The 13,209-nt window shown below is 42.0% G+C and overlaps 1 protein-coding gene across 1 annotated transcript in view; it reads left to right on the forward strand.

The window, feature by feature from the left end:
• The window catches only part of zmat4b (zinc finger, matrin-type 4b), an 82,559-nt gene extending 79,604 nt beyond the window's left edge, over window positions 1-2,955 (forward strand). Inside the window, exon 7 of the mRNA XM_040196293.2 lies at window positions 1,765-2,955. Within this exon, the coding sequence (XP_040052227.1) occupies window positions 1,765-1,792 (28 nt within the window). The 3' untranslated portion in view covers window positions 1,793-2,955. The remainder of the gene's footprint in view (window positions 1-1,764) is intronic.
• The last annotated feature ends 10,254 nt before the right edge of the window (window positions 2,956-13,209 follow it).

The following is a 13,209-nucleotide window of genomic DNA, read 5'->3' on the forward strand; positions in this document are numbered from 1 at the left end:
AGGAGGTTGATATATGGATCCATAAAATTGAGGAACTATATATATATGTAAAATTTTTCAATGGACTAATTGATAGAAGATGATTGACAGCTAACCGTTGTGAAATGACGTGGGACCTGAATCTCTGGGTAGCAGAGCACTCCGTCCTCGGCCCGTCTCCACCAGTTGGAGGGTTGCACCATCCGGCCGTGATGGTAAATGGTAAATGGTCTGTACTTGTACAGCGCTTTTCTAGTCTTCCAACCACTCAAAGCGCTTTAACACTGCATGACATCATTCACCCATTCACACCCATTCATACACTGATGACAGGAGAACCACATACAGTGACACCTGCCATCAGTAACTAACATCCACACACTGTAGACGCAGCTACAGGAGCAATGTTGGGTTAAGTGTCTTGCCCAAGGACACATCGACCTGCGGGTTAGCAGAGCCTGGGATCGAACCGACAACTCTCTGATTGGAGGACGACCGTGCTCTCCACTCACCCACATTCGCATGGTCTTCATTGCATCATTGGAGATGCCGTGATATCGCCAAAGCAGCGGCTGCACCGCGGTCGGGAGCCGCGGCGCGCTTGTGTTTGTTGTCCCAGAGTAACGGCTGTTTATTAAGTGCTTCGGTAAGCCGGGGCTGTGTGACGCTCTGATGGAGACCATGTTCCCGTCAGACCACAACAGAAAGTTGCCTGCCATGAATCCCTGACGGTTGGTACACGCTGCCGCTGTCATGTTGCCTCCATCGTCTTGGGAAGAAAGGGTTTTGGCGCCTTCAGCACCGCGAACAGTTCCATTGCAGATGCCATAGAGCGCTCGTACGTACAGTACATCCACAGCGTGGCAGAGCAGGAGGACACAGCCTGAGATACGCCGCTGGACGCGTTCACATTTATTTCATCCTTCTCCTTCCCTTGTTTGGCCCTGAGGATGAACTGGGGGCAGAAGTGTGAGCTGTGAGAACGCCTTCATGAGACTGTGTACATCAGCGGTGCCCAACAGGCCCATTTTATAGATAATTGTATTTTTTTATGAAGCATTTCTATTTTTAATGGCTGTGTCAGAAAATGAACAACGTAGACAGAACTCCGCTGGGCTGGAATGACGGATGCTGTTGTGGCTTTTTTGGCTCTTGGGTAATTAGCAAATTTTCAAAATAAGTGCCTCGGGAGGCAGCTGTTCATAAAACTAGAGGCCAAAGGCGCTGTGCATGACTATATAACTACATAACTGGCCTGAACCTAACAAAGTACTTGTTGTATGTCAAGCAGCTGTTTACCAGGGTCTCTTTCCTGAAGGTAGCAGGCTGCACAGCTTGTAGCTGGTGGGCTTTCATTTCTTGTCTTCTTCTCTTCTCTTCTCTGGCACCTCTTGTCACCATTGTCACTGATGCTCGGTAGACTGGTGCCGTTGGTCTCTTGGGAAGTTTTAATCACTCGCTGTAGAGAGTAGAGACCTCCTTTCCTGGCCTGTAAACATCCAATTCCTAATATCCTGAGGAATTAAAAGGGGGGGGGGGACCACAACCAGAACCACACTTATTTCAGGCTGGTCCAAATAACATTTGTAGCGACACTTACAAAAAAGAATGTGTCGCAATTTGTTGCTGTCTCACAAATCATTCAGTGTGTTGTCCAAATGGTGCATATTGATCACATATCATTTGTGAAAAAGCCATATTACGATTATTTCGGATTTAACTGTGAATATGTGACTTGCAGTGTGTTGCGGATGAAGCTGACCCGTTCCTCTGTCTGTGTTTCAGCCTGAAGAATCAGATATGTGTCCAGTGAGCCTGGGCCCGAGATGAAGACCAACAGTTGGATTGATGTCAGACGAGCTGTGATCAGCTTGCCCTTCTTTTTTCTGCCTCTGCGCTGCTTCTGCTCTCCTCCACATTCTTTCGATTTGTCTCTCTTCTACCTTTCACTCAATTTCAGCCGCCGCTTACATCGTGAGGAAAATAAAGAGATCTTTTTGTAATATTGCATCCAATCTCTCGCCTGTCGGTAAACAGTTTAAAAGAGTTTCTCTGCTCTTGAATCATTCACCTTTTTCATTGCACTGCCGCTGTGTTTTCTATCCACTGGAGATCCATTAAAGTGGGTCTGGTACACGGTAACCTTTCTAAAATTGCATGTATTGAAAAACTATTCATTTTTCAATCTTTTTAGTTGAATAAAACAGATAATATTTATTTATAATTAAAGGGAAAATATGTACCGTATTTAGCATTGTGGGCTTTAACTGTCAATCATTCTCTTTGCCCTTACATTTTGTATGCACCGCTCAGTGCAACTCAACTTTTAAGCTGTTATTGCACACATGCTTGCAGTGGAGTCCCCTTGTGTCTTAAAGGGGGGAATGGCAATAATGACGCAGGTCAGACTTTTATTTTATGTTCAAATGGTATTAACTTCAACAAGCTTAACGTCTGTGACTCTGGTAGAACTAATAATGTCTGCATCTACACGGACACAGAAGATCATTTTAATGTTTTTTATTTTCAAGTCTCAACTTATCAAACAATCACATTTATTTTCATAAAATGCGAGTGGCACTGCCTTTGCCCTCACCAGGTTGATGCAGTATGGAAAAGTATTAAGGTGAGGCATAGAGGGAGAGTTGAGCGGGAATGACTGTTTTTATTGTTTGCATTTCGAGAATACAGCTGAAATGTCAGAAATACCGTTGAATATTCACTAGGACTAACACTCATAGACTAGGAGCATTTAAAAGGTCTTTGTATATTCTCCATATATATCCACTTTATCCTAAAAATGCTAATTGGACTAAATTGTTTAATTTGACATAATTGGATTGGTATTTAGCTTTTATTCTGAACATTTAAACCCTATTCTTGAAATAGTATGTTGACTTCATATTCTACATTTTGACTTGTTTAACAACATTTTAATTTATTTTCTCTGCTAAATAAATTGATGAACAAAACTTCCTTCACTGATTTATGTTTTCCTTTTTTCTTTCTTACTGTTCAACCTATTTTTTTAAAAAGCAACGTGGTTCGCATCAGAACTACCTTTGTTGAAGACTGTTATTCAATGTTGCCCAATGACACAAAAACAAGTCTGGATGAACAAGATGAATCCCAAAACATTTAAACACAAATTAAAGCTTTTGGTAAGCACTGTCTGTGATTACCATGTCTTTATGAACATACGTACAATGTGTTAGTACTTATGACACAATCTGCTCACAAGTACACATTTTACAATGACTTTTAAGGATCATAAGATTTTATGATTAGTGGTCACCCACTGACGGATCATAGTATATTATAACGTTCATTGTTGAAATACCACCGAATAATTAGGTTTTACAATCCTTGACCTCATGTTAACGATAAAAGCAATGATAATGTGTTGTAACAGTAATTATAAAGTGCCATAAACAGATTATGACACAAACGTTTACAGTGTGTTAAAGATGTTTCTATGCCGTGTAATGTGGTATAAACAATCGTCAGGAGTTAAAATATGTCTTCTGGTTAAGATGCTGTCTCATGGCGTCATTTAAGTTTGGCCTTCATCTCAGGGAAATGTAACTGTTTGCTTTAGTGAAATCAAATACTGCAGTCGAGAGTCGTACAATCACACCTCTTGTAGAATGCGAAAGAAACATTTTCGAGGGCAATGTTTCAGCGGGGGAGGCTGCACGTGTCCTGACCCATGAAGATAGATTATTCTAATCAAGCCATGAAGACAGCAGCGGCGCATCAGGAAACAAGACTCATTCATTTACTCTTTTAATATTTAAATAATAGAATGGAAAAAGCAACGGCCCCTAAATTGGTTAATGCATGAGCGGGTAGGAAAAGAAAGCCACAGTGTTACTGAGGCATCTAAACGGACCTCTGGGGGGTTGTTAAAATTCTCTTCACACAGTGTGGGATCAGACTGCATCCATCAATGACGCCTTTTTAAGCAGAGCCATCAATCAAAATGTGAACCGATCATAAACCTGCATATGTTAGTGTGGGAGAATTTATTATAATGATCAATACGGTGAAACTTTCTTTCCCTTAAAGTTGGGATAGTTGAGAACAAAGCCTTGTTTTGTAGATCCACTGTAATCCTATTTCATGCTGTAGCCTCCGGACGGCCCAAATCGTACCTGATGTGTAAGTATCCTTTTGATCTGCGGAAATCTGGTTTCCTGAGATGGAATCAGAGCATCTCGGATGTCGTACCTGAGCGCGATAAGAGCGAGAGAGGGGAGCCGCGGGCTGCAAACATCTCAGCTAGAGCAATCTGTGGGGGTTTGTCGCTGCTCTGTCCCCGCCTTTGAAAGACCAAGGAAATGGCTATTTTAAGTATGGGGTCTTTATTCCACCACCCAGCTCTCAAACCCTCACGCTGTGAACACTCCCCTGCCGGTTTGAGCCAAAGAAAAATAAGAGGAGAATGCATGGATCTGGGCCAGAGCTCAACCAATGTGCTGCAAGTCCTCTATGAGTTCCTGGTATCCATCGTAAATATGGCTGATTGCTATTTTCCAGGACTGTAAGAAATAAGGAGAAGTTTAAGGAGCTTAGCTTAAGCACTGTGTGCCAGTGGTAACAAACCCAAGGTAAAATGTTCATACAGATACCATCTTTTTCAATTAAAATTCAATACACTTTCATTGGTTTCCTTTTTTATCTAGTGTACCGTATGTTCCCAAAATTGTGTTTCTTTATCATTCTGACTTTTCTGTATTTCCTGTTTGGTGGTGTGCTACTTATCTGTACAGCAACTTCCTTTACTGCCTTTGTGTGTTTTCCCGCCCTTTTGACTTCCTGCCTGAGCCACACGTCGTAGTGTATTTAATCCAGCGTTCCCTTTCCAGTTTGTCTTCGTCCTCTGTGTCAAGACATTCAGCTATTTCCTCGTGTTCATGTTTTTTTCATGTTTTCTCGATTTTCTTCACATCGTTATTGCTTTATTTTTTACAGTTTTGTTAAATAAAGACTAGATAATAGAAATTTAACTTTTTTATATAGGTCGAGCACAAAGAGATTAGTTTTGACTAAACGTCATTTCTTTTGCGATTTGTTTTTCTCAGCCTTTCACTTTACTGGTGAGTTAGCCGGCTTAAAATGCAATATGTCCTTGTCATCATCTCCATTTAAAGGAAAACAGCACATGGTCATAGATTGAAGGCAAGAAATAATTTATTATGATGCAAAGAATGTATACATTCAAATACATATAGATATGATATAAATATAATATTAATTTTATTATATGTCAGTTAAATTCTTTTGCTTGATTCGTTTTAGCAGTTTCATACTATTACCTTACGTCACTTTATTGTATACAACCTGCAAAGTAAATCATATCCCTGCATACTTTTTAAATCGTATGCACAAAAATATTAGTTTTGCAAAATGAGGCCTAACTTTCATAATAACTGAGTGTTTTACGGCTCCATTTACTGTTTGGGAGATTCTTAACTCTATTATTAATTGGATAACTGGATAAAGCAGATCTAATGCTCATTACATCGACCCACTAATGCCTCTTCTTGGAGGAAATTAAATTCTCTCTCTGCTGGCAAAGTGGGTGTAAGTTATCAAAGAAAGTAATGAACTTGAATCCATTTTTAATGGCACATTAATAAAAAAAAGTCCTTTTTGACTCATCATTTCCTGAGGCTGAAACGCAGCCCACTGAAACTTCCCTGAAGCCTTCAGCGAGCTCTGCTCTCATTATGCAGATGATGTTTAGGGAACACGGGGGTGTGCTCCTTGGCCCTCCCAAACCGGGCCCGCAATATTAAGACATATTCTCCAATGTGTTAACACGCATACCAAAAAGAATCCACCACCCGAGCAAAAATAACCCACAACTCAAATAATGTAGCGTGAAACTCAAGCTACACCAGCTCTGCGTTGTTGGCACGCGGCGTTCTGAAGTGTAGCGCCGTCTCTCCTGCTGCCCCCCAGGGACACTGAGCCCACAGTAAACTGTCAATGTGGTGCTTTCGTTATATCCGTTGAATTGAAACTGATAATAATATTTACTACTATATTTTCATAAATGTGATCAAGCATTACAACATATAAAGGTAGGGGTTTTATTTTATATTATTTTGAGTATATCGGTCATTAAGTATGTACTATTTGGGTATTTTTATTCCTCATGTATAGATAGTGAAATGTGTAGTGAAGAAGAAACCACTTCAGCTCATTTCCTGTATGACTCACATGTTGCCGGTGAAATATCCAGGGAGAGGTGGGAGGCTGTTTCATCCCGTTTTCTCTCGCATGATTGGATTTCCAGATTACGTCCGGAGGGAATTCAGGCTTGTCAAGGTACATTTTTCAGCCATCACTCTGGCTCCACTGCTGCCTTCACATGTCACTGACACCAAATGTCGGACATAGAAAAAGTGCAATTTCCTCCTTGACAGCTAATTTATAGTGTAAGTTTGAGATTACAGCTGACACTACGGTCTTCTTGGATCTATTCATGTCTTTGAGTCCAACCATTTTACTCTTCTAACAAATTCCCCAAGAAGAAAGTGTTCAGTCAATCAGCAGACCGGTAATTCAACAATAACACACAGTGTGAAAATCACATTAAGTCCAGCTGTTTACCTCTGGTTTCTCCGCCCAAGTTCTTCTCTCAAACGGGTGTTGGTGCTGGAGGAAAGATTTTACCGAGTTCGGGTCAGATCTCATGCAGGAATCCTGCTCGTGCTGCCCATTGGCATGTCGTTAAAACGGCATCTCGCAAGACACGCGTTGACGAGAGCGCAACCTGGAGCCAGCCCTACGAGGGCCCAAGGCGGAATCTATTTTAGGATGCTGAAATGATGTGTCACTCATTTTATCGTTAATCAGTAATTGGCTAAACTGCTCCTTAGAGCCGCCTCTTTTGGCCCAGCTGAGACAAGCTGACAGGCGCAGAAGACGTGCAGGAAAAGCATACATATTGCGCAGATATCTTATTTTGCAATTATTACTGGCTATATTCCATATTTTAAAAACACAAATACACAAATATTGACTATTTGTGAAATGTATTTGTAATATAATTACCAGTCACCACTGAACCTACTGAAGATGAACACTGATTGTCGGGGTTCCATCTGCTTAATAAAACGGAGATCATGCACTAGTCTGATTGAGTAATTGTGCTATTTAAATTTTCAGCCATGACAAGAAATATAAAAGAGAAACCTGGAAGATGTAAACAGCACACTTTCGTTACATGCTTTCCCGACATGCTATCCTCAGGCTCTGGTACTGTCAGGGCAGCTTAGCATTGCAGGTGGGTTTGTGTGTTTGTGACTGAGACTGGCTTGCCTGTCAAACGGTGTTCCTGTGGCCGCATGGCGTCCCGCGACCCTCAGGAGACACGCATGCACGTACCGTGAGTAAAGGAGGCTGCACCAAGGGCACGGGATGGGACGCCGCTGCTCCTCGCTGTTCCTTTTCCTCTTCAACGGGAAGTGCTACAGAAAGGGTCGTCTTGACTGATCGTTAGAATGAGCTGTCCAGATCCCTCTGCATTTAGTCATTATGACCATTGCGTGGAGTTACTGTCCGCGTTGGTCGGTCCCTGAGACAATTAAAATGATTCATGTAATAATCATGTTCATTTGGAAAGCTGTCTTCTCATAAATTGACGGGCCAATTCGGTGCCGACCCACGGCGTTAGAGTGGCCGGACTATAGTAAAAGTTACGTTCTCCCACCTTCTTATGTGCCTATTATCTCCCCCAAGCGCTCAAGTAATTTCATCAGACAGCCAAGTCAATGCCTCATGCATACTGCTGTGACCAAGACGACTGGGTTCGCTGGATGATGTTAGTGGTGAGAGTGTGGTTTCACAGGCATTCATAGGAGTTAGTGTGTGCTCAGCTCTGTGCACGGCTCTTTGATCTTCCAAAGTGAAAAGATCTGGTTTTCAGTATAAGAAGGGGCAGAAAAAAGTGTGCCCCAGGTGATATAGTTCTTGTTTTATTACCAATCCCTGATTCCAGCATGCAGGCCGTCACATGAAAGAAGGTGGCTGAGGCTGAGTCACGTCGACATGATGAAACCGAACCATTGAGCATGCAACTGTTGAATTGGGTGGCATTCAGGTCACTGCTTTCTTGACCTCTATGGAGCTACCCGGTGCTGATCTTGACTGTGCTAGGGATGTTTCCAGCTCTGTAACCCCCTGTGACGTCTTTTGTGAGATGCAGTGATTGCGCAATGTGCCCGTTCCATTTAGATTGAGGTGTTTCAGCGGTTGGGATAAAAGCAATACTGGGTCTTAACCGTGCAAATTGGGATTTTGGACAGGCAACCGTGGTCCATCTGGGAAAAGATGCGATCATTCCCATTCGCTCGTTCCAGACGAGACCTGAGCTGCTTGGGGTTCTCCAAATAGTTGAGCTGACGTCAACTTGTCATGATCTTGGGAGTTGTTTTTTTGGTCTCTTCAATTATTTTGATGTTAACTGCCTTTTGTCCAGTGTTTGTTTGACTTTCTGTCTTTGTAGTCTTTCTTCCTTATTTTCCTTTTTTCTGTAAAGAACTTCTGTTTGTTATATCTGGTCCTACATCTGCTTTTGTGTGTATTAAAGCCACTGTGACTGTGACAGCCTTTGATTTGATACCCCCAACTCGCCTGTGTCCAGTATGTGTTCCAGTATTTTCTTACTGTTTCGTTCTCGTTTTTAGTTATTTCTGCACGTCTATCTCCAACTGCCTGATCCCTGCTTTAATCTTTTTGCATGTTCTGAATACCTTCCCTTATCCAGAACGTAATTTGATAGTTAAAGACCATATCCGGTTCTCTGGGTCGTCCTATTCAAACTATTTTTTGTGGACCTTTTTTTGTGGGGCCCCTTGACATCAATACGTTCTTTTTTTATGCAGCAAATGTTGCACCATTCATAATTGATGGGCCTAAAGGGCAGCAGGATGTCCTGCCTCCCACACACATTTAATCTCAAACCCTCAAAGAGCTTGAACCACTGGAAAATACCATTGCATCCCTCAAGATAAAGGTTCTAGCAGAGAGAAGCCAAATAGAGGAATTTGACCTTTAGTTGCATCTCGCCTGCAGAAGCTCTTCCAACCTAAAGTGCTAAAGTGTCCCTGCGGGACCCAGTTGGGGTCAAGCCACCACACAAGGCACTCGTCAACCACCCATCAGACGAATATAATAATGCTACACACCGTTAGAAGTCTTGGCTATAACGTCAACTTATACGTTTGAAAATGCTTAAAAAAGAACTCCAACAAAACCTAAAAGACAAAATATTCTATACAAACTTTCCCAGAAAATGTGCACGCAGCAGTGCATTTGTCCTCCCATCAATGCAGCTGCAGACCAACAAAGAAACCGAGCCGGCACATAGCAAGCGCATTACACCCTGATTACGCCGATGCAGTAACATTTCTCTGAAAACAAACACCAAGCCCTTCAATCACATCGATCGTGACCGCTCATCACTTTTGCCGTTTTCAATGAGGAAATATGAATTTATTCGCATTTTTACCACTTAAATATGTCCAGCAGCTATCTTATATGTACTCACAACCATTCTTTCTGCGCTTCGATCCGATTGGCTGATCAGGGGGGGAGAATTTTGAAGCCGAACATCACTGTCAAGCGTCATCCCTCGCTCTACACGTTGTGGCTTCTGAGTGGTTAAGGGAGCTGGCGCTCTTCTCCACGTGGGGCTACTCGGATCCAAATAGGCTGTGATGATTCAAACAAGGGGTCCAAACACTGGGCCATGACTTGAGATGAGTTTAGATGAGCCTGATGTATCCATCCAACAAAAGAATAAATGTCTACATGCCATCTTCATTTATTTCTCATCCAGTAATGCAGCAATCCAGTAAGTAGTGTATGTATACTGAGATTTCACATCAGAACACAGAGGTGCTCCTCCTAAAAACAAAAATGTTCCAGATAGACAAAATAGTTCCAGAGAAATAAGCCTTTTTATCATGCCTCCTTCACCCAGCAGCGGTTGGTTGGATTAATGTCACTGTGGACGACAGTGTTTAGATCAGAATCCCTTTGTCACTTTGTTTCCCAGTGAGTTGACACAGCTTCTGGTGTATTATGTCGGAATGGGAGCGTGTTCAACAAGTTTAATAGCATTGGGCTAAGCTGCATGTTCCATATTCAGAGGCATGCGATTGTCAGCCGCTCCTTCAGGGTAAAGAGTAATGTATGCGAGTGTGCAAGCCTAATCAGCCAAGCAATGTATTTTTAATAAGCATTCCATTCCTTTTTTTCTTGAAGGCTGCGCGTGTGTATGCATGTATGTGTTAAGTAAGCTATGTTGTGATTATAGTACATCTTCGTGCGAATGGACGCCAGGGAGCTTCAATGTCACAGAAAGAATTCTGACTCAATCAAAGATTCATCGACTACACTCATTATTCACAAGTCTCTCCCATCGTTTCACAGGTCCCACACTGGACCGAGGCCTGCTGATAAAGCAACGTAGTTTCCCGACGAAGGCTGTTGATCCACACAGGACACATCCATACAGTTGCAGGACTTAAAATGGAGGAGAGATTGCTTGGAGCTAGTTCGGTCCTTTCTGCCGCAGTCTGTGTTGTACTGGCTTGGGGGGGAAAGATATTCCTCTGGGACATGATTCTAAATCTTAATCATGTGTGCCAATCTGCCCACACTCTGATTCAACTCCCAAAAACCTGCAAAAGTGGGACAGGAGTGAGGATACCCAGTGCAAGCTCTTATACAGGTGGCGGCATAAGAAATACTCTACGACAAAACGAAGGGAGAGAAGAGAACACAGAACAAACACAGAGATGAAGGTGGACCTCGGATGAAGGCCGCAAAGTCCCGCAGGTCATCCAAACAACCTTGAGACCAGATGAGGTCTAATGGTCTGAAGAAGCTCAAAAGATTATCCTAATTGAACTGATAGTTCTGTCGGCAGGGACTTGCGACTTAGCCTTCAAAAGGAATTCATCAATTTTTTTAAAGATTTGCAGCGGGATTGTAGAGAGAAAGGATGTCAGGAATGGATGTTCCAAGTCGCAGAGGGCAGCAGATAATTTAGTCGACGCTTTCAGCCATTGCAATTTTTTCCGAGGCACACAGCAGTCTGCAGATGTGGGGAGGCTGCAGAAAGAGCTTCTTGCTGGTTATGGAGCAGGAGGGAAGAGGTGAGGGAGGAGGACCAGAGGAGATGACCCACTAAGGCTGACCGGGCACAGATGTGCAGGTTTAGGGTGGAAACGCCCACAGCTTGTCAGGCTGCATTTACCGACATCCCCTTCTGGTCAAAGCTGCAGTAATCAGACTGTTTATCTGTGTCTGGGTGTGGGAAGTGGATGTGGAGATCTTTCACTATTGTAATCTGATTGATTTTTTTGTTAAAATGCTCTTCTTAATCAACATCTGATTCAATCATACTTTAGCCTTGGATGGCCTCCAAAGTCTTGTTTTTCCATAATTTCACGACAAGAAAAATAATAATAATAATAATAAGCCAACCAGAAGCTTCAATAGTTTAAATGACTAGACTGGCTGAAAATGATCATTGCATACTTGCCATGCATGATGTTATTTACCCTCCCTATAAGGGGATTTCCGGTAACATGTTAGAACACAGCGGTTACACATCACACTGAGGTTTTATCCATCACTGATTGTCAGCATTGATGGCAGCCCCACATGATGACACAATGATGTGCTCCCGGCCAAAGGCATCCACTTTATTGATCTGCCTGCAGGGAGATCAGTACTGTGTTGAAATCCTCTAATGGCAGTAATGGCTCTGGTGCAATGGTTGCATGTGTGTGTGTGTGTGTGTGTGTGTGTGTGTGTGTGTGTGTGTGTGTGTGTGTGTGTGTGTGTGAAAGAGAGAGAGAGAAGGTTTGAGTGTCGGAGCGAGAACGAGAAAGGGTGGCTGACACATTTATTGGGTCTGGATGTTTTTCCCAGAGATACTGGCCCCCAATTCTCCTGCATGCCATCTTGGTCTAATTTGTCTCTCTGTTAGATGTGGGTGTGCATATCTTTAATTTAAATTAGCATTTTAAAGCTGGCGAGTGACGGCCTGATGAAATAACTGACATCAAGAGAATATCTTGAGCTGTTCCCACGCAAGATAGCCACTGAAAAAAAACAACATGTGACACCTCCTCTGATTAAAGTCCTGCCGCCATTAAAGATACTGTAGGCTTTTATGAAGATTTTAAATTAAGGACATTTGAGAAGAAAAGAAATCAGTGGAAAATGTCATGATTATAAAATAGCCATGTTGATTTTAACCCATAATTTACCTTCGCTGCATCAGCATTCCCCTCTTGCATGCATCTGAAAGAATCTCGTTTGTTCTTTTTCATGCAGCTTATTTGTATCAGGTGTTTCTTTGAATTGCATCCTTTAAAATAAAGTTTTTTTCTATGCAGGTTCACGCAGAAAAACATAACTTACATAATAAAAATGTTTAAGAAAATGTTTGTGAAAAGTGAAAGTGTGTGACTCAAAATTCTCGCGGGGCTCTTGAGGTCGAGGAAGGTAAATACGATTTGAATCTGAAAACATAACATTTGCTACTGAAAAATAAAAGAACTAATTCATAAAAACAATATATATGTGAATCATAAAAATTAATATTGTATTCAAAACAATTCAAGAACTGAATCAAAAGTATATTTGACCCAAAAATACTTTTCATTCACGTTTTTTTGTTTTCAGTACAAAAAATGACCGTTGGCCTGGATTTGGCTCCATATTTCTCCCTTTTGAGAAAGGATGCCTGGAAAGTTTTCTCTTGACAATGCATGCCCCTGTTTGTCAGTTACTAAGGAAATTGCATAAATACAATGTGAATGAAAAAGGAGCCATATTTTGTTATTGGCACCTTCTTGCATTTCAACTGCATCTGAGGTCGACTCTCAAGGATCCAACTGTCAATCAAAACACCCCCAAGAAGGCTGCAAGTTTCCAGCAGTGCAGTGTGCCTGTAAAGCCTAAGCTCATAACATCTCTGAGGCTTGTGTCAATCAAAGAAGACATCAACTCAGTCCTCAGGGCTTTAGTAAAAAAAAGCATTTACCTTCAACTTGATTAAAATGTGGAATTAGTGAGTAAGTAATGAAGGACTTCATTGAAGAACACTCGTGTTTGAGGGCTTGGATTGGTCTTACATTGGGCCATCTCAACTGCTAAACTTTGGATCGATGTGCAAACAGGCTCAGGCTGCTGATT

Source organism: Gasterosteus aculeatus, chromosome 13 (genome assembly GCF_964276395.1).
Source record: "Gasterosteus aculeatus chromosome 13, fGasAcu3.hap1.1, whole genome shotgun sequence".
In the NCBI taxonomy this organism is placed as follows: domain Eukaryota; kingdom Metazoa; phylum Chordata; class Actinopteri; order Perciformes; family Gasterosteidae; genus Gasterosteus; species Gasterosteus aculeatus.